The 27,617-nt window shown below is 44.1% G+C and overlaps 1 protein-coding gene across 2 annotated transcripts in view; it reads left to right on the top strand.

Annotated features, from left to right (window-relative positions):
* Positions 1-27,003, top strand: part of LMBRD2 (LMBR1 domain containing 2) — a 65,453-nt gene extending 38,450 nt beyond the window's left edge. For both annotated transcript variants that reach the window (XM_073621194.1, XM_073621185.1), the window contains 9 exons: positions 2,506-2,687; positions 7,171-7,304; positions 10,728-10,833; positions 10,914-11,011; positions 12,156-12,259; positions 15,106-15,152; positions 22,713-22,818; positions 24,873-25,002; positions 26,705-27,003. In XM_073621194.1, coding sequence (XP_073477295.1) covers positions 2,506-2,687; positions 7,171-7,304; positions 10,728-10,833; positions 10,914-11,011; positions 12,156-12,259; positions 15,106-15,152; positions 22,713-22,818; positions 24,873-25,002; positions 26,705-26,771 — 974 coding nt within the window. In that variant the 3' untranslated portion in view covers positions 26,772-27,003. The remainder of the gene's footprint in view (positions 1-2,505; positions 2,688-7,170; positions 7,305-10,727; positions 10,834-10,913; positions 11,012-12,155; positions 12,260-15,105; positions 15,153-22,712; positions 22,819-24,872; positions 25,003-26,704) is intronic.
* Positions 27,004-27,617: the final 614 nt, after the last annotated feature.

Raw genomic sequence — 27,617 nt, 5'->3', positions numbered from 1 at the left:
GAACACACACATAGGGAACACATTTAACCCCCTGATCGCCTCCTAGTGTTAACCCCTTCCCTGCCAGTGACATTTATACAGTAATTTGTTTATTTTTATTGCACTGATCGCTGTATAATTGTCAATCGACTCAAAAGTGTCCGATGTGTCCGCCATAATGCCGCAGTCTCGATAAAAATCGCAGATCACCGCCATTACTAGTAAAAAAATGTAAATGCCATAAATCTATCCTCTATTTTGTAGACGTTATACCTTTTGCGCAAACCAATCAATATACGCTTTTGCGAGTGGTTAATTTGCAGAGATTTCCCCTCACTTCCTGTTTGGCTGTGGAACAAAGTGAAGGGAAATCTCTGCAATTGGACACAGATGGCAAAAAAAAACAAAAAAAAAAAAAAAAAAAAACAGCGGTTCTGACAGTGGTTATAACACTCCCTTGCTTTTGCCATAATGGGGGAAAAAAAGTTTTGCCTATAGTTTTACTTTAACAATAGTGTACAGGACTTTTAATGATGCCTTTTTTTTAAAGCGGAACTTCAGTCATTTTTTTCATCTTTCCAACTATTAAATCTTCTGTCCTTGTTGTTTTAACTGTGGATAGTAAAAGGTTTTTTCTCTGCCAGTAAATACCTTATACAGCCCACTTCCTGTTTCTTGTCTGGTAAAAAGGCTTATGACATCATGCCTCTCGGTCTCTCTGTCTCTGTCTCTCTCTTCCCTCCAACCACATTGCATATTATTTTATATATATACTGTCATTCTGTACTTTCCAAATATGCTACAGAAATCTCCCTCCACTGAGTCTGGCTGCAGCCATTTTAACTGTGGGCAGCTGAAGCTGCTGCCTGTTCACTTCCTCGAGAGAGAGAGAGAGAGAGAGAGAGAGAGAGAGAGAGAGATTGTTCTGCAAGTCTTGGTTCACACTGGTGCTGCTTTTGAAATCACACTGCTTCAGCGTGATTTCAAAGCTGCAGATCAGTGCGATTTGCCTTTCCGATTTCATTGCGGCTTGCGACTTCATTTAACAGAATTCAATGCCAGTCCCAATAAAAACCAAAAAAAGTAGTGCAGAAAACATTTTCAAAGTTGCTGCGACTTTGAACAGTCCCATTGCGGCAGTGGGGTGCGACTTGCTAAATCGCACCAGTGTGAACCAGGGCTAAGTGTAAAACAACTTTGGTAGTTGGCTAGTATGAAAGCCTTCACAATATTAAAGCGGATCTTCACTGCATCTGAGCCCCACAAATTTGTATTATTTAAAGCAAACTCCCCCCAGCCATCCACGTCTCCATACTATTTTGTTCAGAAATCACTTTGATAAACACCCCCCTAGCATTTTTGGCCGTGGCCATCTTGAGTAAGGGCAAATGATTCATGTAGCATTTACTTCCTGGAATCCATCTGCCCTTAGCTCAAGCATGCACACAGTAGAGTGTGTTTAGCTGAGAAAACCATTCCTCCTAAAGTCTCCTGGGATGTATGACATAATTTGCCTAGGCAAGAAACCAGCAAGTAACTTTAGAAATGTAAAAAAAAAAAAAAAAAAAGTTCAGCCCCGGAAGATTTACCCCCCAAATGACGAAACCACTTTTTTGAGATACGGCACTGCGTCTCTTTAACTGACAATTGCACGATCGTGCGACGTTGTACCCAAACAAAATTGATGTCCTTTTTTCCCCACAAATAGAGCTTTCTTTTGGTGGTATTTGATCACCTCTGCGGTTTTTATTTTTTGCAATTTAAGCAAAAAAAGACAGACAATTTTGAAAAAAAAGCAATATTTTTTACTTTTTGCTATAGTAAATATCACAAAAAATTGTTAATTTCTTCATCAGTTTAGGTTGATATGTATTTTTCCACATATTTTTGGTAAAAAAAAAAAAAAATCGCAATAACCGTGTATTGATTGGTTTGCGCAAAAGTTATAGCGTCTACAAAATAGGATAGATTTATGGCATTTTTTATTATTATTCTATTTTTTTTTTTTTTTACCAGTAATAGTGGTGATCAGTGATTTTTAGGACTGCGACATTGCGGTGGACAGATCGGATTCATACTCGCCCACTATAGCGGTTAAAGGGACCAACGTACAGCTACGGCGATTCGTGGGATCGAGCTGACCTGCTGCAGTATAATAACGGCGGCTGGTCAGCAAGCGGTTAAAATAACTATATATGTTATATTTTCCTATCTATGTACTAGTGCTTGCAGCAGGAGGATTAAAAATAATCAATGTTGATTGAGAGAGTGAAGTTCCACTTTTAAGATCGAAGGTTCTAATTTTTAAAATTAAAGATTGTTCAGCCAACTATTGTAAACTCGGCACTCTTGCATCCTAGACCTACAAAACCAATAAAGATAGAAGTGGTATGTGTTTAGGCTTTTACACAAAGACTGTGTTGGATCATTAGACTGTAAGTTTCTTGGCTGATTTTGAAGGGTTCTCTAGCGCCAGGAAAAAGTCCAAATAAAATGTGATCTTGCCTCCTCTCTTGTTTTGCACAGAGTGGTACTGGGAGTGTCTGCTGCGGCCCTGGTGTTCTCGGATCCTGGCCGTCGTCCTGGCTCTGTTCTCCGCTGTGGTTGTGTGGTCAGAATGCACATTCTTCAGCACCCACCCCGTCCTCTCTCTTTTTGCTGTGTTTATTCAACAGGCCGAGAGAACTTATAACTATATTTACATAGAGGTAAGTTCATTCTGGTGACACAGTCCACCTGCTGATTGATGAATCTTCTTCCTGCTTCTCATTTTCTGCCCTTACTTGTTAGTGTATTGAAACCCAAAAACCAAATTGTAATGTGGTTCACCTTACCGGTCGTTATGTGGTGGCCACATTCTCTATTGTAGTCTTTTTTTCTCCTTTTATTTTTACTTGAAGATTTGCTTTAACAAAGTCATGAGCTCATCCCTCTGATCACTCTTCCCTCTCCCCCTGTCAGCGTGTTCCTTTTCAATACATACATATAGAATAGAGCCCGATTGACTCCTAGTGCTGACCCTCCCCATTCTTATCTGAGTGCTGCTGGGCAAGGGTTAGAGATTTCATAATATCAATACAGAAACAGACACTTGCATTAGTTGTTTCAACATATAGGCAGCAGTCATGGTAACAGTATCAAAATACATATTTCTTTGATTGTTCTCAACTTATCCCTAACACTTTACAATGTAAGCAGTGCTTGGTTTGGCCAAATCAATAGGGAAAATTGGGCTATTTTAGGTCAGGTATTGATATTGGGGTGTGTGTGTGTGTGTATATGTATACACACCTCCAAGATGACCACTGCCTTGCTAAAGAAGTTGAGGGTAAAGGTGATGGACTGGCCAAGCATGTCTCCAGACCTAAACCCTATTGAGCATCCGTGTGGCATCCTCAAACGGAAGGTGGAGGAGCGCAAGGTCTCCAACATCCACCAGCCCTGTGATGTCATCATGGAGGAGTGGAAGAGGACTCCAGTGGCAACCTGTGAAGCTCTGGTGAACTCCATGCCCAAGAGGAATAAGGCAGTGCTGGAAAATAATGGTGACCACACAAAATATTGGCACTTTGGGTCCAATTTGGACATTTTCACTTAGGGGTGTACTCACTTTTGTTGCCAGCAGTTTAGACATTAATGGCTGTGTGTTGTTATTTTGAGGGGACAGCACATTTACACTGTTATACAAGCTGTACACTCACTACTTTACATTGTAGTAAAGTGTCATTTCTTTAGTGTTGTCACATAAAAAGATAGAATAAAATATTAACAGAAATACGAGGGGTATACTCACTTTTGTGAGATACTGCATGTGTGTGTGTGCGCGCGCGTATGTATATATATATATATATATATATATATATATATATATATATATATATAGTGTGTGTGTGTGTATATGTATATAATATATATATATATCTCCTTGTGTATGTATGTGTGTGTGTATATTAGGGGTGCGCATCTTCACTGGTCTCACGATTCGATTCGATTACGATTATCTGGTCAACGATTCGATTCGTTACGATTCCGCGATGCATCACGATTACTTACGAGCTCCCACTTCCGCTTGGGCCACCTAGGCGGCCCTTCCACCCTGCAATCTTCTGGGACACATCACAGTTCCCAAAAGATTGCCTGGCTATGCAGGACAGCGCAGTGAGACATGCGCACCCGGCTGTGAAGCTGCAAGCTGTCACAGCCGGATGACCACAGTAGTATTGCCAGCGCTGTGGACAGGCGGGGGAGAGAATGGAGGGTTTGGGTGACCACGTCGCTGGATTGTGGGACAGGTGAGTGTCTTTTTATTAAAAGTCAGAAGATACACTTTTTTTGTAGCTGCTGACTTCTAATAAACAAAAAATTGACTGGAACTCTGCTTTGAATTAAAAATAACCTCACTCCCTAAAAAGTGCACTAATCCGGTGCACTACAGGGTACAGAGATTCACACACACGGCTGCTTGGAGGTCAGAAGGGATTACAATCCACAGAGGACAAACAGCCCTGTGAAGTTCCCTGTACTGTGCTGACCAGTGGCAGCTGGTGTTCAAAATTTTTTTGGGGGGTGCAAACAAACTGAAAAATACTGAACCTCCCCCATCAAATGCAGCCTTACTGTGCCCATCAAATGCAGCCTTACTGTGCTCATCAAATGCAGCCTTACTGTGCCCATCAAATGCAGCCTTACTGTGCCCATCAAATGCAGCCTTACTGTGCACGTCAAATGCAGCCTTACTGTGCACGTCAAATGCAGCCTTACTGTGCACGTCAAATGCAGCCTTACTGTGCACGTCAAATGCAGCCTTACTGTGCACGTCAAATGCAGCCTTACTGTGCACGTCAAATGCAGCCTTACTGTGCACGTCAAATGCAGCCTTACTGTGCCCGTCAAACGCAGCCAATTGTGCCGCCCAAACGCAGCCACCTGTGCCCGTCAAATGCAGCCACCTGTGCCCGTCAAACGCAGCCACCTGTGCCCGTCAAACGCAGCCACCTGTGCCCATCAAACGCAGCCACCTGTGCCCGTCAAACGCAGCCACCTGTGCCCGTCAAACGCAGCCACCTGTGCCCGTCAAACGCAGCCACCTGTGCCCATCAAACGCAGCCACCTGTGCCCATCAAACGCAGCCACCTGTGCCCATCAAACGCAGCCATCACTAACCCCCCACAATTGCTTTCTTTTAATTAATGTTATATTACAATAGATGCTGTGCCCCCGCTGTATGTGCTTTTAAAAAACAATGTCACCTCATACCGAATTTCGCCGTAGTAGTACGATCATGTGACTCTCGGCTCATCCCGCCCCTCTCCGCTCTCCTCTCTCCTCTCCGCTCTCCTTTGACGTGTCTCCTGAGTCCTGACGTCAGCGGGGAATTCTCAGTCCCGCCCGCTGACTATAGTTATCGTATCAGAAGAGAGGCGGGCGGGACTGAGAAATCCCTGCTGACGTCAGGACTCAGGAGACGGAGGAGGAGAGCGGAGAGGGGCGGGACGGGCCGGGAGTCACATGATCGTACTACTACGGCGAAATTCGGTATAAAGCGACATTGTTTTTTAAAAAGCACATACAGCGGGGGCACAGCATCTATTGTCATACAACATTCATTAAAAAAAAGTCATTTTAAAAATACGCTCGGAGCACCTTCCCGGGAGGGGCGGGGCTAATAATGACGTCACCGGACATCGATTTTCCGGTCCTTATGCATCGATGCCGCATCGGGGACACCCGAATCGCGATGCATCGATGCAACGATTAATTTCAGCACCCCTAGTGTATATGTGTATATATAGTATGTGTGTGTATATGTATACACACACTTTCCTGTGCCCCCCTGCCAATCTTTCCTCAAACATTGCAACCAGTACTAAAATCCCCAGTATTTGACAGTATTTGAATCTAGCAATTGGCTGCTAGAGCTGAGCACTGTTATATGGGAGGAGATTTATTATATTTGGGGTACAGGTATACCCTGCTTTAAGTACCCTCACTTTACATACACTCGCGAGTACGGACATACCAGTGATTGTATGTAAAGTGCCTTGCAAGTACTGTACAGACATTTTGCAGCCACAGCAGAAGGAGCTGAAGCTCCGAGAGCGTAGCCCGCCCTGTTCCAGTGTGCCCCTGACACCTCCACTACAGCCCCTGACACCTCCACTACACCCCAAATGTGTAAAAAGGTATTGCTTCACTTTAAGTACATTTTCGTTTTACATACATGCTCTGGTCCCATTGTGTACTCTAAAGTGGGGTATGCCTGTATTGGTGAAGGGTGTGTTTTTATATGGAGGTATTTTTGTACTTTTTGACCTTGTAAATTAATAACGGAAATTTGATTCCGTTATATATTTGTTTTTTTTTTTTTTTAATGCGTGGCACAAGCCACCTGAGCCCTATTAGGGTGGCTGCTGTGTTGGTCTTGGTGTCTGTGCCTTGACCTACCCTTTTGTTTTCTTTAGTCTACATTGGGCACATAGGCTACACCTGGAATTTAATACCATATGGACTTAGATTTCTATGATTTTCAATCCTTTTTGTGATGGGAGAAGATCACCTGTTTCTCCATACCCAGAACTATCAGGTATTGGTGCCAGGCCGGGGATCCTGAATAAGGATGAGCTCAGGCATGTTCTGAAGTCAAGGGGGCCCGCCAGGAAGCTGACTGTCCGCAATGTTAATCATAGTTAGTGAGACATTTCCCGATCCGCGGCTGCACAGACCAGGAAATGTCTCACTGCCTGTGATTAGCGCTGCGGAGTGTCCGCTTCCTGGCGGGCTCGAGCATGTGGAGCTGCGAACACACCTGAGCTCATCCTTAGGCCCCTTTCACACTTGTGCGACTTGTCATGCGACTTTGCAGTCCCAAGACAAGTCGTACCCCATGATTTCCAGTGAGTATCATTCATGTCTATGCGACTTCAAAGTAGTCCCTGTACTACTTTGGTCCGACTTTATTGCGAGTTGAGGTCCATAGAAAATTGCGGCAAAATCGCGGTACTTTCAAGTCGTGGCGGTGTGAAAGGGGCCGTAATCCTGAAGGAACGAGGTTTTACTCTAACAATTTGCTCTTACTAGGTTAACAATTGATAGCAGTTCATGCTTCTAAGCTGTGCACAGTTTTTGTAGTGAATACTGTTTAATAATGAACAGTTTCATGTAATATCCATATTGGCTTTCTCTCACTTCCAGGTAGCTTGTTTTCTCACCATATTCTTCTTGAGTATCTGCGTTTACTCCACAGTCTTCAGGATCAGAGTGTTCAATTATTACTACTTTGCATCACATCATCAGACAGATGCGTACAGCCTCCTGTTCAGCGGCATGTAAGAGGATCAAACTGCTTTTACTACTTTATCTGCTAAATGAATTCATGAAACCCAGAGCCCAGCTTCACATGGCCCAGTTCCACAGCAGGGATGAGCTCAGGTGTGTTCTGAGTCCTGCCTGGAAGCTGTCAAAGTGGACAGCCAATCCTAGGCGGTGGAGGCATTCCCAGCAGCTGCAAGTATACATGGCATACCTCCGCCCTCTTTGATTGGCTGTTTGCTTTGAAGGTTTCCTGGCGGGTTAGCTCAGGCAGGTTTTGGACTCATATTCAAACATGCCTGAGCTCATCCCTATTCCACAGCAGAAGGGGCAGGTTCACATTTTGCCTATAGCCCCACCTGCTGGTGAGCTTAACTTTACAAATGTTGCATGGGATGAAATGATACACGATCAAAGTAGGAGGATTTCTTTCATGTTTTTGTAGGATTGTACTTAGTCCTCCAACCCAGACTTTCTATACATATGGGCAGCAGCTTACACAAGAGTTAAAATTACCCTTTAACCACGGGGTCACTCACGCACAATGCACACCATGTAAAATAAGAGGCAATATACTTCACTTTCCAGGGACCCATGTGCTGAAACACCTCGGCATTGATTCTTCCCTGCAGGTATTTAACCCTTTCAGGTGGGTCCAGTACGTCCACTCCCTGCTAAACGCTATCGACCCTCCCAACTGCTTGCACACCTTGAAGTGACTACTCCCACCCCTGCTCATTAAACTGCACCCCCTTCGTCATGCTGTGGCATGGCTGGTTCAGAAAGTTAGTGTACCGAGATCAATGTTAGCCATTCCTGAGCTCCCTAGATACGTTTCTGAGCAGGATTACGGCATTCACTCTGGCGGGGAGCCTGTAGTGCATAGAAAAAGGATGTAAGTAAAGGACATACCTGGAAGAGGGTGCTAACTGATAATACCCACATAATTGGTCCTCCAAATCTTTAGATTCCAAAAAGAGAGTATATTCAACAGGGTCAGGCATTCTCTGAACACACATGAAAGCTATATGATGGTGCTCCCAGAGCATCAGATAACCATCAACAAGTCGGTTACTTGCAGTGGTGAGGCCTCCTTCAAATAAATTAGACCTTGAAAAGCATACAGAACCCACAGCCTACCAACCCTGGATTTCAGACTATTGTGTAGCTTCGAAGATGACCAAGGATCATGCAGCATGAACCGTCACTAAACAGGTTAAAAGCTTGTTTTTTTTTTTTTGTTTTTTTTTTAAACTAAAAACTCAACCTCTAGGGTGTTCTTGCAGCTTAAAATGGAATTCAAGGTGTGGTGAATTTTTACATCAGTCCAGGTTTGATCAATGTACCTGGCCGATTCCCCCTTCCAGCTGGAATTCACTGAAGTAGGCACCACTAATACAATGATTTGCACTTGCTTCCGGGTCCTGTGCCTAGCAGCTCCTCTTCTGAATTGTGAACACAGGAGGTCGGCTGATCAGCATGGGCACCATTCAGTAAATGCTTTGCATTTTCAAAATGAATGCACAATGCTCTCTGATTGGACAAATTTAAAAGCATGGCTGCCCCGCCTCTCCATATCATCCAAACAGGGAACGTTGTGCATTCATTCAGAGAATGTAAAGCATTCTCTGATTGGTGCCCATGCCTAGCTGTCCACCTCCTGTGTTCACAATGCATCAGGCCCAGCCGCTCAGCACAGGACCTGGAAGTAAGTGGAGATCACTGGTATAGTTGTCTACTTCAATGATTTCCAGCTTCTATTGTATTATAACTGCTAACCAATCAGATTTTGAAGAGTAGCTTAGAAAATCTCATCAATTTATATTACTTCATTTTCTCCCGTTCTATTAAATCAGCCCAAGTGTATTTAGAAGCCTCTAATTATAATAGGTATAGGGGAATTTTATTGGATTTTTAAGGTGCAAAGTAGGGTACGGTGATCTCAAGATATAGTAAAAAAAGTTTTATTTAAAGACAGAATAACAAATGTTAATAACAATTATGGCAAGTATGTTTCAATACAATTTGATGGATACAGCACTTTAGAATGGAGTTCCTAACATGTTTCGCCCATATTCCGGGGTTCTTCAGGGGATGCTGTCCATTAGAAGTACAAGCCTTCTATTGAAAAATAATATACATATAGTAATCACATCAAAAGTCGAACACAAAATCATATGATATACATACGTTTGTTTATTCACTCCTTTTTAGAGGTTATTCTTCAATACAAAATAGTTTTTTACATACATGTGCACATTCAATTTGACGACATTATTGCTTACCCAAGTTTTTTTGAGATATTATGTACTATGATCAAACCACTATATGGGTCAAAGTGTCTGCCAGCATCAAGAAAACCACGAGCTATAGGTGACCATAGGGGGCATTCATGGACCAGCTATAATAACAAAAGAATAATTAATTCATTTCAACATCAAAAAATGGGAATGAATCTCCAAAAGACGAGGATAGTATATAAAAAAGAGGTCAACTTACAAAACTAGGTTTTGCAGTGAACTCAGTATCCAGGGTCATGAACTGTCTGCGCAAGCCAGCACTTGTCTCTAGAGCTTAAGAAGCCAGGGAAAAAAAACAGAGGCAACCATACAACCATTAATATAGACCAGTACCTGTCGTCCTGCAGTAGCATATGTGTCCCTGTAGTTCCAGCAGTGTGTAATAGCTGGAACAAGCGGCCTTAAATACCCTCCATCCGGCCAATCAGGCCAGATGCGGACGAAAAGACCACGCCGCGCATGCGCAAACCACATCATATCCGCAGCTCAACCTTTCGCCGCTGGGTCCCAAGAGAGGACAAAGAAGCCACCAGAGGGAGCCTCTTTGTCCTCTCTTGGGTCGGGCGTTGGGACCCAGTGGCAACGGGTTGAGTGGCGGATATGATGTGGTTCGTGCATGTGCGGCACGGTCTTTTCGTCCGCATCCAGCCTGATTGGCCGGATGGGGGGTATTTAAGGGCGCTTGTTCCAGCTATTACACGCTTCTGAATGAACGAATGTATGTATAGCGTATGATTTTAAATTGACTTGATGTGATTACCATATGTATATTCTTTTTCAATAGAAGGCTTGTACCTCTAATGGACAGCATCCCCTGAAGAAGCCCGGAATATGGGTGAAACATGTTGGGAACTCCATTCTAAAGTGCTGTATCTATCAAATTGTTTTGAAACATACTTGCCATACTTGTTTTTAAAACATTTTTATTCTGTCTTTTTAAATAAAACTTTTTATGCTATATCTTGAGACACCTTAAAAATCCCATAAAATTCCCCTATACCTATTCAGTCAAGGGATGTGGTGCTAATAAAAAGGCGGTTTGCCCGTGGTTATAAAGTCCCTTCTCTAATTATAATGGAGTCATAATAGTCTCCCTTTGCTGCCTTTTATCTTTTTTTATTAATGGTTTCTACTCCACAGGTTATTCTGCCGTTTGACTCCTCCGCTGTGTCTGAATTTCCTGGGTCTGACTCATATGGATGGATCCATTTCTCACCAGAATTCAGAGCAGACTGCCTACACTTCCGTAAGTACGTCATCCTATCATTAAAATAGATGCAGGATAACACTGCTTTGTCCCTAAATGGCTTTTCTCTCCTCTTATAGATTATGGGATCTTTAAAGGTTCTGCCACTTATTGCTGATGTCTTTTATATCTATTATCCCATGCTGGTCGTCATTCTCTGCATTGCCACATATTTCAAGTAAGAGATGCACATTAATATCTAGTTGTATCATATGATTACCACTGTGATTTATTGTATCATTCTGCGATCCATGATCTTTTTTTAAATGATACTGTGTTCACATAATGGATGTTCATACACCCTGAAAATTATTAGAGGAACCGTCATGAAAATGGTTGCAATAAAGAGACTGTGTAGGTGCCTGTGCTTAATTGCAGCAACCTCCTAAACCCTGCCATTGTGGCTGAATCCCAGGGCGATCACGCAGGCTAAGCTAAGCTCTTCCCAATGGTGTTTTCCCATCCCTTCCTACCTCCTGCACACCACTATTGGCTAGAGAGGGCAGCCCATCATTGTGTTGGGCCAATATGAATGTGTGGGGAGTGGGAGGTAGCAGCAAACTCTGCCATTATCTGGAAGTGTCTGAGCTTTGCCTGTCAGAACAGACCAGGACTTGGCCATCTCTAAAACACATACTGTATGTATACCTGAGACCTTGTAACACTAACAAGTCACATGACTCCGGAGAGGGAAAAACGGCTAGTTGGGCCCAATTTGGACATTTTCACTTAGGGGTGTACTCACTTTTGTTGCCAGCGGTTTAGACATTAATGGCTGTGTGTTGAGTTATTTTGAGGGGACAGCAAATTTACATTGTTATACAAGCTGTACACTCACTACTTTACATTGTAGCAAAGTGTCATTTCTTCAGTGTTGTCACATGAAAAGATATAATAAAATATTTACAAAAATGTGAGGGGTGTACTCACTTTTGTGAGGTGTGTGTGTAATATATATCATATATATATACGCACACACACACACGGTATCTCACAAAAGTGAGTACACCCCTCACGTTTTTGTAAATATTTTATAATATCTTTTCATGTGACAACACTGAAGAAATGACACTTTGTTACAATGTAAAGTAGTGAGTGTACAGCTTGTATAACAGTGTAAATTTGCTGTCCCCTCAAAATAACTCAACACACAGCCATTAATGTCTAAACCGCTGGCAATAATAATGCGCACAGACCACAAATATTTTGCCTTTTTTAAATTAATTTTTTTTTTTTTTTTTTACAAGGTCAGTGGTTCACATACTGTGTGTTTTACATATTATGCTGTATAGTGTAATCGCTTTTCTGTATTCTCTTTTTAGTTTGGGTACTCGCTGCTTGAATTTACTGGGCTTCCAGCAGTTTATGGGGGATAACGACATGACATCCGACCTGACCGATGAAGGGAAAGAGTTGATCAGAAGAGGTAGGTTCTCTTCATAGTTAGAAGTTATTTTAAGAAAGCTGTAAAATCCAAATGCCTGACCAATTGATGTTGAATGTGTTTTATAAAAGTATTTCTTAAGCCTAGGTTCACATTAATGTGGTGCGGAAAACCCCACAATCCGTGCACATATCCCCCACCGCATTCAAATCGCACTGCCCTTGCGATCCACAGAGGGTGTCAGTCAGGGGCGTTGCTAGGTGTGAAAAAGACCAGGGGCTTCAGCCCGAAGTCCAAGCCCGGCGGCGGGGGATTGACTGCTTGGTGGGGGTGGGGGGTGGGGTGTTAGTCTCACTTGCTGGTTGCTGCCTGGCTCACCAGTACCCATCCATGCTGACCACTAAACTGACCCCCTTGACACCTACACTGACCCCCTTGACACCTACACTGACCCCCTTGACACCTACATTGATCCCCCCTGACACAGTGATCCCCCCTGACACAGTGATCCCCCCTGACACAGTGATCCCCCCTGACACAGTGATCCCCCTGACACAGTGATCCCCCGACACCTACACTGATCCCCCCCCCCCCCCCGACACCTACATTGACACCCCCCCCCCCCGTGATAGATGACCTCTTGACACTCCTGCAGCTCAGCCTTACCTGTGTAGTGTAGCCCATCTCATTCTGACCACTCCACAGCAGGCTGCAAGCACCAGGGAGAGAGATCCAAGATAGGAGAGCCGCTCCGCTGCCCGCCCATTTACACAGAGCGGGCGGGGATCTCCCAGTGCCCAGCGCTGCCGCAGTGTCATTCCTGCCTCCTCCTGGACCCGGCGGCACCTATGATGAAGAAATGAAGGCTCTTTAATTGTTATCATAGGTGTATTTTAAATGATAGAGACAGAATATCAACCAAAAATCCAGAAAAAACACATGATAAAAATGTTATAAATTGAGTTGCAGTTCAGTGAGTAAAATTAAAGATTGGATCCCCTACCTACCAACAATAATTTTGGCTCCCACAGACTGGCTACAGTAAGTGCTCATGTGGTACACAGATAAGTCCTGTCCATTTAAGAAGGTGCTCCTAACGACAACTCGTTATGTATATAAAAGACACCTGTCCACTCTTTCTTCCATTCAAACCTCACCATCATGGGCAAGAAAGGATGCCAGGGACAAGATTGTAGACCTGCACATGGCTGGAATGGGCTACACGACCATCAGCAAGAAGCTTGGTGAGAAGGAGACAACTTTTGGAGCGATTATTTGAAAATGAAAGAAATACAAAATAACCATCAAAATTTCCCTTGGTCTGGAGCTTCATGCAAGGTTTTGCCTCATGGGGTAAGCATGACCATGAGAAAAGTGAGGGATCAGCCCAGAACTAGACGGGAGGAGCTTGTGATCTCAAGGCAGTTGGGACCACAGTCACCAAACAAACCATTGGTAACACAATACGTCGCCATGGATTGAAATCCTGCATCTCCCCCTAGGTCCCCTTCCTCAAGAAGGCACATGTACAGGTCCATCTGAAGTTTGCCAATGCACGTCTAAATGATTCAGAGAAGGTTTGGGAGAAAGTGCTGTGGCCAGATAAGACCAAAATTGAGCTCTTTTCCATTAACTTGACTCGCTGTGTTTGGAGGAAGAAAAATGCTGTTTATGACCCTAAGAACACCATCCCTACAGTCAAGCACAGAGGTGGAAACATGCTTTGGGGCTGTTTCACTGCTAAAAGTACAGGCCGACTTTGCTGCATTGTGGGGCCAATGGATGGGGCCATGTATTGTACAATCTTGGATGATAACCTTCTTCCCTCAGCCAGAACACTGAAGCTGGATCATGGATGGGTCTTCCAGCATGATAGTGACCCAAAACATGCCACCAAGGCAACAAAGGAGTGGCTCAAGAAGAAGCACTTTAAGGTCATGGAGTGGCCTAGCCAGTCTCCAGACATTAATCCTATAGAAAATGTATGGAGGGAGCTGAAACGTTGAATTGCGACAGCCAAGAAACCTTAAGGGTTTACAGAAGATCTGTAAAGGAGAGAGGACCAAAATCCTTACTGAGATGTGTGCAAACCTGGTAACCAACTACAAGAAATGCTTGCCAACACGGGTTTCTCCACCAAGTTCTAAATCGTTTTTTTCTTGGGGATTAAATACTCATTTTACTCACTGAACTGCAACTCAATTTATAACATTTGTATCATGTGCTTTTTCTGGATTTTTGGTTGCTATTCTGTCTCTATCATTTAAAATACACCTATGACAAAAATGATAGACCCTTCATTTCTGTGTAAGTGGGCAAACTTACAAAATCTGCAGGGGATCAAATAATTTTCCCCACTGTATGTCAAGGCAAAATAAAACAAAAAATATGCATTACATTTCTGCAATATATTTCCCAGTCTATATGAGTGCAGAACAATACCTGTTGTTGATATGCCAGAGATGGACACAGCTCTTAATTTCCTGTTGTGGGCTGCCGACACACAGCATTATTGTGGACTGAGCGGTGTAAGCCCTGCCCAGTTGTCTTTGCTAAACTAATTAACCACTCCCACTGTTGGATCTACAACATAAAGGCAAATTCTTCTGTAGTCTAAGATGTGATGTGGGAGAGGGGCTCTGTGAGATAACACAAGAAGTGTGTAGTGGACACAGGGCAGCTCTGAGTTTTTGACAGGATTGTTCTTTTTTTTTTTTTTTCAAAACAAAACACTTCCAAAGGTTTATTAAACTGACCACAAGGGAACAAATAAGAGAAGTTCATTGTTGGGGTTTACATACATTTTAGGAATATTTAGTCTATGTTTTAAATTAGAGGTCTTTCATTATCATTCATAGGATTTATACTTTTTTGTCTTTTTACTTTAGAAAAGAGGAAACGTCAGAGGCATGAAGATGGCGAAACTCGCAGGCGGGTGCGTCATCTTGGTTTGTTTTTAATATGTTTTATGGTTTCCTTTTGTAAGTGGTTATGGGGACGGCATGAGAGCCTAACCAAGAAAACCAAACAGAAAATGACCAGTTATATCAATGATATACTGAATATAACACGTGTGCTCAGTCAGTTCATTAAACTATAATTATTTTTCATTTTTGAAATACAAATATTTTACAACATCTTTAAAAGCTTTTGCGATATCCTACTGTAGCTACTTGCTCACAGGTTAAAGTGGTTGTAAAGTCAGGTTTTTTTTTTTATCTTAACATTCTGTGCATTAAGATAAAAAGCCTGTGTGCAGCAGCTCCCCTCAGCCCCCCTAATACTAATACTTACCTGAGCCCCATCTCGATCCAGCAAAGTTGCAGTAGAGACTCGGCTGACAGGGCTCTCCCTCCTGGTTGGCTGAGACAGCATGGTGCCATTGGCTGCTGTCAATCAAAGTCAGTGAGCCTATGTGGATAGAGAGGGGGCAGGGCTGAACTGCAACTGCTCTCTCCGCAGCGACGCAATCCCGATGCGCTCGTGTCACCCGGACATGGCGCATCTCCGATTGGCCCTCCTGATCACATGACGGCCGTGTCCAATCACAGCCGTCATGTAATGTAAATACAGAGCCGGTTGCTAGGCAATCGGCTCTCCTCTCCTCACACAGAAGTTGTCGGTGAGGAGAGGAGAGCGGATCACTGCAGACGGCTGGTGATAAGTGTGTATGAGCTTTTTTACAGCTTTTTACTCACTGATCACCAGTCTAGTGTCCCCACAGTGTAAACACACAAAGTTAACACACATGTCCCCAACACACATATCCCCAAAACACATGTCCCCCACATAGTAAAAACATGATCATTTACGTACATCTGTCCGTGATCACACAAACCAATTGTTATACACTTAACAGGATTTTTTTTATCAAAAACATGTAGCAGAATACATTTTGGCTTAAATTTATGACAAAATTTGATTTTATTGGATTTCTTTTAAAATAGAAAGAAGAAAATATTGGGGTTTTTTTTCAAAATTTCTGCTCTTTTTTCGCTTATATCGCAAAAAAAAAAAAACGGAGTCATGAATAAATACCGCCAAAAGAAAGCTCTATTTGTGTGAACAAAATGATAAAAATTTCATTTGGGTACAGCATTGCATGACCGCGTAATTGTCATTGAAAGTGCGAAAGCGCTGAAAGCTGAAAATTGGTCTGGGAAAGGAAGGGGGTGAAAGTGCCCAGTATTGGTGTGGTTAAAGCGTCGCCTATGGAAAATTTTAGGTACCAAAGTTTGTTGCCATTTCACAAGCGTGCACAGCTTTAAATCTTGTCATGTTTGGTATTTTTGTACTCGACGCAACATCATATTGTATATTTTACCAAAAAATTGGGTGTTGTGTTTGTGTGCTTTAATTATCAGGAAAAGTGAACTTTCTTTCTCGGACATCACGGGACACAGAGCCACAGTAATAACTGATTGGTTATGTAGGTACCTTTGGGTATTATACACTGGTCACACCCTAATCAGGAAGTTCAACCCCCTATATAATCCCTCCCCTTGCAGGGATACCTCAGTTTTTATGCCAGTGTCTTAGGTGTTGAACGTGTAAAGATGTCCTGTGCTGAAGCTCCAAAGGGAATATCCTGATGTCCTATACTGGGGCAAGCCAGGCGAACCAGATCCATTCAAAGTGTCTTTTCATGGCCGAATTGGATGGTACCCGGGCCTCGTGTCCGAAAAAACGAGGTTTTACCTGTAACGCTTCTCTTTTTAGAGAGCTGGACCCCGCAGATCAGAAAATGGCTTTAAACCTCCTAATTTCTGGCTGGGTTCTTTACAGGGCCAGAACTGCAGGATCCCCCTATTTGTAGGGGGCCCCAGTCTCTGACGTTTTTTTTAAATGGAGCCCACCGTGAGAGGTGAAGATTGGATAAGGTAAGAGGAGATTCCACAGAATTTTTGAATTCTAGTAGGTTTTCTCCTTTAAGGTAAATGCATGCTATGCCTATTGTGACCACCGGGGGGCTGCCAAGAGCACATACCTTCTCATGCTGATCTGTCTCAGCGTTCGACGCTGCACAGCTCATCCGACCGGCTCCAGGTAGGATGGGATGGGGGGATTTCTCCTCAGGAATGTTCCCCCCAGGCTAGGGGAGGCTACAGATGGGCTGTAAGGCGGACCCCATCACTGCCGGCCTCCTCCTTCTCCTCCACCCCCAGCCTGCCTCCAGGCTTGTCCCGAAAGGGTCGGCTAGCTCAGGAAGCGGTGGGGGGTGGGCGGAGCGTCAGCGTGCTCAGACGCCCACAGTGCCAGAAGCATGGCTACTTAAAGCACACTTTACAGGTGCTCTGAGCCTTTAGAGGGACACAGAGCTGACGGTCGCATGTAAGGTGGGACACAGGCATTCTCCTAGGCTGCATTTACTAAGGTAACACCAGACTGGGTGTTTGGTAGCAAGGCTTTTGCCAGACTACATCGCTCAGCAGTCAGTGTTCATTTTGGAAACCTCACACCTTGTTGCTTTGCACTATGGGTAGAAGAGGTTCAAGTACCCCCAGAACCAGAGACACTAGGGGATCTCGTTCAGGTTCTGAGGACCCCCTGTCTGCTACATCCTCCCCCCCTGAGGGGCCAGGAACGGCTGGTCAGGGAGAGCCATTGGGGTCTGGGGCTGTACCTGCCTCCGGCACTTCAGCCCCTGTATACATTACACAAGAGGTTTTTTCCTCAACCATTACTGGATTAGAGGAAAGATTAATGGCCGTGATTACTTCTTCACTCAGTGGAAAGAAACGTACTAGGCCTTCCTCTGTTTCCCAAGACCCTCAGGTAGAGGAGCTCTGGGATAAAGGAGACGAATCCCTTTCAGAGGATCAGGATGGGACGGATGATTCCTCTTCAGAGGAATCAGGTGGAGACAGACCCTCTTCGGCTTCCCAAGAGGAGAAAGTCTTAGTACTTAGTACTGGATTGGTCCGCTCCACATTTAAGTTGCCCATACCTGAATCTGTTAAAGAATCCTCTTCTGCTTTGGGGTCGCTGAAACCTTCCCAAACAGCACAAGCTTTTCCTGTTCATAATCTGCTTGAAAAGCTCCTTTATTCTGAGTGGGATCACCCAGATAAGCGATTTCTTCCGCCGAAAAAGTTTTCAACACTTTATCATAGTTACATAGTAGGTGAGGAAGAATGGAAGTGGAAGAAAAATGTATTAAGATGTGGGGAATGCCAGCTATTGATGAAGCCATTTCCTCTGTGAATAATAGTCTGACTTGTCCTGTAGACAACGCTCAGATGCTCAGGGATCCTGTGGATAAAAAGATGGAATCCTTATTAAAGGATGTTTTTTCCTTAGCAGGTTCAGTGGCCCAACCTGCAGTAGCAGCGATTGGAGTCTGTCAATACTTAAGAGACCATGTTAAGCAGGTCATCAAAGTATTACCTGAACAACAGGCCCAGGGGTTTGCTAACCTTCCAGCGGCCTTATGTTATGTTGTTGACGCCATCAGAGATTCTATCATGCAAACCTCTCGCCTTTCACTTGGGTTGGTGCATATGCATAGAATCTTATGGTTGAAAAATTGGTCAGCTGAAGCACCATGTAAGAAGCTCTTGGCTGGGTTTCCTCTTCGTGGTGCAAGGTTGTTTGGAGAAGACTTGAATAACTATATCAAGAGAATCTCTTGTGGGAAAAGCACTCTCTTACCTGTTAAAAAGAAGGGTAAGCGCCCCTCTTTCAAACGGGCTCTTTCCCCAGCACCAGGGGCTTCAGCCTCCAGGCAGTCGCGACAGCATCCTCCGTCTGGGGCAAAAAAAAAGAGTCAACCCCAGGGACAAAAGAAGTCCTGGGGGAAGAAGTCTTCTACACAAGACACTAAGGCCTCTTCATGAAGGGGCGTCCCCGCTCGCTCGAGTGGGGGGAAGACTGCTACAGTTCTCAAAGCTCTGGCAGGAGGATTTCCAGGAGAGATGGGTAATCTCCACGGTAACCTTAGGGTACAAGCTGGAGTTCCAAGAATTTCCCTCTCCTCATTTCCTCAGATCAAGTGTTCCCAGAGACCCAGAGAAGAAGCAGTCGCTCCTTCTAGCGTTAGAGCGACTTTTGTTGCAAGAGGTCATTATGGTGGTTCCCACAAAGGATCAAGGATTGGGCTTCTATTCCAACCTTTTTACGGTCCAAAAACCAAATGGGGATGTCAGACACATTCTGGATTTAAGAGATCTGAATCGATTCCTAAGGATACAGTGCTTCCGCATGGAATCAATTCGGACAGTAGTCTCCATCCTGCAGGGAGGAGAATTTTTGGCATCAATAGACATCAGAGATGCATACCTACATGTGCCCATTTTTCCTGGTCATCAGAAGTTTCTACGCTTTGAGATAGGAGGGCGCCATTTCCAGTTTGTGGCTCTGCCTTTTGGGATAGCCACTGCACCTCGAGTGTTCACAAAGATCTTGGCTCCTCCTCTGGCCAGATTAAGGGCTCAGGGTATAACTGTCATAGCATACCTAGACGACCTGCTCTTGATAGACTGGTCTGTAGCTTCCTTGAACGGGAACTTGAGGACCACGGTCAAGTATCTGGAACATCTATGTTGGATCCTCAACCTAGAAAAATCTTTCCTAAAACCAGTAAGACGACTGGAGTATTTGGGTCTGATCATAGATGCAAGCCAGGAGAACGTATTTCTTCCTCAGGCAAAGATCACTGCTTTAAGGGAACTGATTCTGACAGTCAGGACCAAGAAGGGTCCTTCTGTCCGCCTTTGTATGAGGCTGCTGGGGAAGATGGTGTCTTCATTCGAAGCAGTTCCCTATGCTCAGTTCCATTCAAGACTACTGCAACACAGTATTCTGTCGGGCTGGAACAAGAAGGTTCAGGCATTAGACTTTCCGATGCACCTGTTGCATGTGGTGCGTCAGAGCCTCAATTGGTAGCTCATACCCGAAAACCTGCAGAAGGGGAAATCCTTTCTACTGGTTACCTGGACGGTGGTAACAACAGATGCCAGTCTGTCGGGTTGGGGAGCAGTTCTGGAACGGTCTGCGATCCAGGGGCTATGGTCCAAGACAGAGGACCTTACCCATCAACATTCTGGAGACCCGGGCAGTATACCTAGCCCTAAAAGCCTGGACTATCAGGCTACAGGGTTGCCCGGTCAGGATCCAGTCTGACAATGCCACAGCAGTGGCTTATGTCAATCATCAGGGAGGCACCCGGAGCCCAGCTGCTCAAAAGGAGGTGAACCAGATCTTAGTCTGGGCAGAGATGCAGGTGCCATGCATATCGGCAGTTTTCATTCCAGGAATAGAGAACTGGCAGGCGGACTATCTAAGTCGCCAGCAGTTACTCCCAGGGGAATGGTCTCTGCATCCCGACGTCTTTTGGGCCATATGCCAAAGATGGGGGGTTCCCAGATGTAGATCTCTTTGCATCCCGATTCAACAAAAAGATAGACAGATTTGTGGCAAGGACAAGGGATCCTCTTGCATGCGGGACGGATGCCTTGGTGATTCCGTGGCATCGGTTCTCACTGATTTATGCATTCCCGCCTATTCTGCTACTGCCACGACTCCTTCGCAGGATCAGGCAGGAAAGGAAGTCAGTACTTCTGGTGGCCCCTGCTTGGCCCAGAAGGACTTGGTATGCAGAAATAGTAAGAATGACGGTGGGTTCCCCGTGGACCCTACCGGTACGCCCAGACCTGTTATCTCAAGGTCCAGTGTTCCATCCTGCCTTACAAACGCTAAATTTGACGGGTTGGCTATTGAGACCCACGTTCTGAAGAGTCGTGGGCTTTCAGGTCCTGTCATATCTACCTTGATCAATGCAAGGAAACCAGCTTCCAGAATGATTTATCATAGAGTCTGGAAAGCTTATGTATCCTGGTGTTAATCCAGGGGTTGGCATCCCAGAAAATATGTGATAGGTAGAATTCTTGATTTTCTACAATTAGGATTAGAAATGAAGCTGGCCTTGAGTACCATCAAGGGCCAGGTCTCGGCCTTATCATTATTGTTTCAACGGCCACTTGCTTTGCATTCTTTGTTCCGAAACTTTATGCAGGGGGTGATGCGTCTCCAGTTAAGGCGCCCATAAACCCCTGGGACTTGAACTTGGTTCTGTCGGTGTTACAGAAACAGCCTTTTGAACCAATACGTCAGATTCCTTTGATCTTTCTGACAAGGAAACTGATTTTTCTGGTAGCCATCTCTTCTGCTAGAAGAGTATCAGAATTAGCAGCTCCTGTAAAGAGCCTTATTTGATTGTACACAAGGATAGAGTGGTATTGCGCCCTCATCCTAATTTTTTACCGAAGGTGGTTTCAGATTTTCATCTAAACCAAGACATTGTTCTGCCTTCCTTTTTTCCAGAGCCCTGTTCTCCGTAAGAGAGGTCACTACATTCTTTGAATGTAGTAAGAGCAGTCAAAATCTATCTGGAAGCAACTGCTCAAATTCGCAAAACGGACGTTTTGTTCGTGCTGCCAGAAGGTCCCAATAGAGGACAGGCAGCGTCAAAAGCTACCATTTCTAAATGGATTAGACAATTGATTATTCAGGTTTACGGTTTGAAACAGAAGATTCCTCCGTTTCAGATCAAGGCACATTCCACAAGGGCTATTAGTGCTTCTTGGGCAGTGCATCACCAGGCCTCTATGGCTCAGATCTGCAAGGCCGCAACCTGGTCTTCAGTCCATACATTCACCAGATTCTACCAGGTGGATGTGAGAAGACATGAGGATATCGCCTTTGGGCGTAGTGTGCTACAGACAGCGGTACAGGGTCCTCAGGTCTGATTGCACCCTACTTGGTTGTGATTTCCCCCCCTCAGTTGGCATTGCTTTGGGACATCTCATCAGTTATTACTGAGGCTCTGTGTCCCGTGATGTCCGAGAAAGAAAATAGGAATTTTATAACCGCTTACCTGTAAAATCCTTTTCTTTCGATGGACATCACGGGACACAGAGGTCCCGCCCCTCTTCTAATACACTTATATTGCTTTGCTACAAAACTCAGGTATCCCTGGAAGGGGAGGGATTATATAGGGGGTTGAACTTCCTGATTAGGGTGTGACCAGTGTCCAATACCTAAAGGTACCTACATATCCCATCAGTTATTACTGTGGCTCTGTGTCCCGTGATGTCCATCGAAAGAAAAGGATTTTACAGGTAAGCTGTTATAAAAAAAATCCTATTTTTCCTGATAATTTGACTTTGATAAAGGGCTGTGCTTATGATGATTGCAAAAAATTGCAATAATTTTATTCTCCAAGGCCTCTGCTCTCAGAAATATATAATGTTTGGGTGTTTTTTAAGTAAATTTCTAGCAAAAATGCAGAATTCTATCATGTGAATTTTTTTAATTTTTTTTTAATTGTCCCAGTAGGTATGTGGTTAAATAGATTAAAATTAGTTGTATTCTGATTGGCTGCTGTGGCCAAAACATCCAGTGTTCCTGCTTCTTCTTTGTTTTAGAGCACGCTGAGTTTATATACTGTCCATATAGAGACTGATCATTCTTCCCTCTGACTGGTTTTGTATTGCAGGAATGGAAGGAGCGCTATGCCACCAACAGGGAGGATTCCAGCCGTAACAGAAATGTCAGCACTGAACAGAAGGAGCCCACATACACTGAGATGACCACCAGCCGATGTGAGTAGAACTGTCAATGAAAATTGTGTAACTGGGGAATCACCAACCTTTCTATGCCACTAATATTATTACACTGTAAGACTATAGGCTTGTTTAAAGTGTCTAAATCCAAGAATAAAAATGTATGTATATATTGCAGCTTACCTGTCTTTAGATGTGGTTGGTGTATTCTTTTTATTCAGGTGTTTTTTCCCTTTTATTTTCACCTGGTGGTGCTGCCAGTAAATTACTTCCTGTCCTAGAGTGGCAACGCTCCCTCACTTTACTGTATCTGTGGAGGAGGATCATTGTCACCCTAGGACAGGGCTACAGAACAACTCTCTCTCTTCTGATCTACATAATATAGGGGGAGCAGTTTTGTAGTCCACAGAAAACTGGGAAGAATGCTGAGTCAGCACAGACAGTGTTAAAGCGGAGCTCCATCCATTTTTTTTCCCTCAAAAGCACCCCCATGATAGCCGCAGCTTATGTAATTCAAATTGGCATATGCTGCATATGTCATTGTTCTTAGTTTTTTGTAAATCTAATGTGCTCACTGCACCCTCTGTATCATTTAAGTGTAGGCACCTGAAGCCCACTCAGTTTCTTCAGCGATACGGTGCAGCTGGCTACCCAGCATGCACCTCCCGATCTCATGCCTGGGCAGTGTAAACAAAGTCTGGCACACTCTGTATATTGCAAGCTGCCATTGTAACGGCGGTGTGGGGGGGGGGGGGCAGTTCCCACCTTGTTGTTATGGCAACCTGTGAATCTGCCAATTGACTCCTGGGATTAATGACACTTATATCCCAGGAGCCAATGAGTGGGAAGATGTGACGTACGGTAGGACGGAAGTGGAGGTCTTCATTAACCCTACAGGTACTAAACCTTAAGAAAAAAAACAAATTCCTAACGTTAATGGCATATCGATCAGCAACAACAGGGGCTGAAGTTAAAAAATAGGGTCGAACTGCACATTAAAGTCACCAGCTCAAGATTTCTGGCAGGATCAACAGGTATATTTTTGCATTGATTGAACAGATATTACAAAACCTGTTTAATCGTATATATCTAACGGACCAAAAGGAAGCAAACATGCTTGTAAGTTTCCGAACATTTTCAAAGCAGAGGAACCTTTAAAATAAAATAACTTTCCAGTCTCAGGGAACCCTCTGCTAAAAATGACTATATCTACAACTCATGATACATTAGTGTGATGGTCAGTGGGAAGAAAGCTCCTTACACTTGTGGTCATTGGGAAGAATTCCCCCCTTACAGATAACTAAAAAGATGAAAGGTGTCAGTGGAAACATATTTGAGAGGCAGATATTGCTCATTGCTCAAGGAACCTCTGGTAACCTCTGGAGGAACTTTACGATTCCATGGAACCCTGGTTGAAAAACCCTGGTTTATATATACTTTAATGAGATGTTGCTCATAGTAATTATGTGCTATTACCGTGCTGTCTGATATCAACTTTCATTATCTGTTGAGGGACACCAAAGTCCTCTGTAGTAATATCACTACCCTCACTCCAGTTATTACTAGGGACTTAACTTTTTTCTTGCCATCAGATCATCCCCAAAAGTTTCAATCTGATTGGTTATTATGATGAAATAGTAAGGATGTGTTGGTACATAAGGTCCTAAGTAAAAGGTTACCTCTCATTGGGAGTTACATCTCCTTGATAGGAAGCTGAAGCCTCTGTTCCAACTTGGTGCCCTAGGAGGTTGAACACTCTGGACCTTCTGGTCTCTAGTTCCTTTTTTATTCTTTGAAATGCCCTATTTCTTTACATGGGAATCCTGTAAAGTTTGCTCCAATTGGACCGGAGTCTAGCTGCCCCCCCCAAGGGATGGCCATTGTGTATTTTCATCAATGGCTCCTGCTCCCGTGTTATATCAGACCACCAGATTGTGAGATCACGGTTAGGAACTTCCCTGCTAGCTGTTCTGATAACGAGATCCATCATGTGGTTTCTGTATTCTTTTTTTATTGTCTCTTCTGTTGCTTTTACTCTACCCTTTCAAGAATTTTTATCCATTAATGTCGGTATTTTTTTAAACTTTTCCCAGCATCAAAGTACACAAGACAGAACAACCGAACAGAAAGGGATCGAATTGAACTCCTGCAGGATGCAGAACCGCTGGATTTTAATGCAGACAATTTTACAGATGACCCACTGGACTCTGAGTCTGGAAGCAGGTAAGCTATTGGAAGTTCTGTGGAAAAACAGGTGAAACTTCTGTTTGCTCAGGCTGGGTGGTAGATGGCGGTTTGTGTTGTGGATTTGGTTATCTGCAGCCCTGTGTTGTCATGAGACTAGAAGCCAAGGGGGCACACAAGGTGATTATAAAAAGACAGAAAAAAAGGTTCCTGGAGCTGATCACAGGCGATGCACCCAAATGGATAGTAAGCGCAGCTAGGCTGTGCTGCAGGCTATGGGCATGGGATTGAATACTAGAATGCTATAGATCAGGGATATGCAATTAGTGGACCTCCAGCTGTTGCAGAACTACAAGTCCCATGAGGCATAGCAAGACTCTTGACAGCCACAAGCATGACACCCAGAGGCATGATGAGACTTGTAGTTTTGCAACAGCTGGAGGTCCGCTAATTGCATATCCCTGCTATAGATAGTTTGGGTTAGTCAGCGCTCAGAAGCTGGACTGAATTGTTGTGTGGTGGCTGCACTAAACCACATTACCTCTCAGAGAATTGCTGGTACTTTAATTGTGTAAAGGATGATTAAAAACAGTACAGTTCATGCATAGTTGTAGGAACGTTATCACACCAGCTGTGGAGCTGACTGGAGCACTGATGGTTTAAATGTCAGACCTGGACAATTGAATGGTGGAATGCCGACCTAGAATACAACACTTTTGGCCGCATGAGTGTGTAGGGTGTCGGGCCCCCTGGCAACCAAGAATGGTGTCACTGACGCTGGCAAATTGGAGGCTCCCGCGGCTGGCTGATACAGCGAGGGAATGCCGTGCTGAGCAGCAGGAGGAAAAGAGTCACAGAGATCTGGACCGGAAGTGACGTGTCCAAGGAAGCAGACATGGCCAGTGTGGAATGCAATCGTCCCTGTTGCCATGATTTCGTCAAACATACGTTTCGTCAAAGATTGACTTAGTCATGGGGAACTGTTCCCCATGGCTAAGTCAATCTTTGACGAAACGTATGTCGAGAGGCAGACGTGCTGACGTCATCGCGGTGTAGAGCGTGTGTGTGGCCGGGTGTCTGCGAGCCGGCCGGCATTCCCTTACGAGCTTTTGATCTTCTGCTTTGTTGTAAGGGCATAATTTTTATCTACAATAAAATCGTTGGTTTATGGATTCACACTATGGTGAGTTTCTTTTTATCCTCCCGTAACCCGGATCGCTGGTCCATCCATTGAGCCATGATCTTCCGGTGTATCCTCACCCTAATCAAGTGATTTACTGCTGGTGCTGGTCTGATGTCCGGATATCGATCTAAGATTACAGGCTTGTTATTGCTTGCCCTCTGGTAAGCGTGCATTTTGTACGGTGGAGGTTCACTATCACTGGTGTTTTTCATTTTGCAGAGAAAGGATTGATTTATCAATATTCACTTCACTGGACTGTATATACCCATTTATATTTTTCACTGGACTGATTTTTATGTTGTCCTCTTGTATTTGGGGATTTATCACTATATTCCTTATTTGTCATAATTGTTATATTATGACCATCCAACAATTGAGTCCAGCTGCTGAGCGCTGACTAACCCAAGCTATCTATAACACAAGGTGATTTGACATTAGGGAGGTGTGACATCACTTGCATTAAGAGTGAGTTCACACCAGAACGTGGTGCGGGAAAAGTTCCTCTTCAATATTTAGCTCAACCATTTTACTTTGCTGTCTTTGTTTTGTGTTTCGTAGATATCAGCCAGCCGGACGCTATTTATCAATGTCTAAATCAAACAGCAGAATATTTGATGACGTATAATCCTGAGCCGGAATGAAAGAGCATACGAGCAAGTGCTTGTAGCCCTGCGGACTTCTTCATCTGACATTCATCCAGACCCGCGTCATGGTATTAAACACTGGAGAGGCATTTGCGATTTTATTGTACTCATATGTATTTATTAACGACTGAGAACTGTAACATAGTATATAAAGGGGCATGTACTTACTGACCTGAACTCCAAAAAAAAGGTTTTTTTTTTTTTTTTTTCAAACACAATTTCAATAAGTCCCCTCTAATGACTCTGATGGATGGTTGTTGGTTACTGCAAAAATTCTAGTAGCTCTGATGCTGGATCCTACACACAGCAAAGTTCAAGAGGAAAGAACACCGCTCCAGGTGATCAAATCAGTGCAGTACGGATGTGCTGGGTGCTGGCCACGGCTCGCCACCGAAGACCATAGGAAAAGAAGGAAAGGCTGCACACCAACGGAAACGATCCAGTGTGATTTATTCAATCCAATATAAGTTACACATGACAGCCACCAAAACAAAGACACAGAACCCAGGAGGTGACGTGTTTCACACTGTCAATAGTGCTTCTTCAAACCTGAAAACGCGTCACCTCCTGGGTTCCGTGTCTTTGTTTTGGTGGCTGTCGTGTGTAACTTATATTGGATTGAATAAATCACGTTGGATCGTTTCCCTTGGTGTGCAGCCTTTCCTTTTCCTACACACAGCGATATACGTGATGAAGAGCTGCCACTGTGACAGAGAAGAGCTCCTGTTGTTCTCCCGCCCTTTCCTCTCCCCTTGTTCATTAAACAAAAAAAAGCCCTGTGTTCTTCTTCTTACGGAATGCATGGTGTTCTGTGTATGGACAAAGGC

This window comes from Aquarana catesbeiana, linkage group LG01, assembly GCF_042186555.1.
Source record: "Aquarana catesbeiana isolate 2022-GZ linkage group LG01, ASM4218655v1, whole genome shotgun sequence".
NCBI classification, from domain to species: Eukaryota; Metazoa; Chordata; class Amphibia; order Anura; family Ranidae; genus Aquarana; species Aquarana catesbeiana.
The sequence above is the reverse complement of the archived record's forward strand: the minus strand, read 5'-3'. Positions and strand labels throughout refer to the sequence as shown.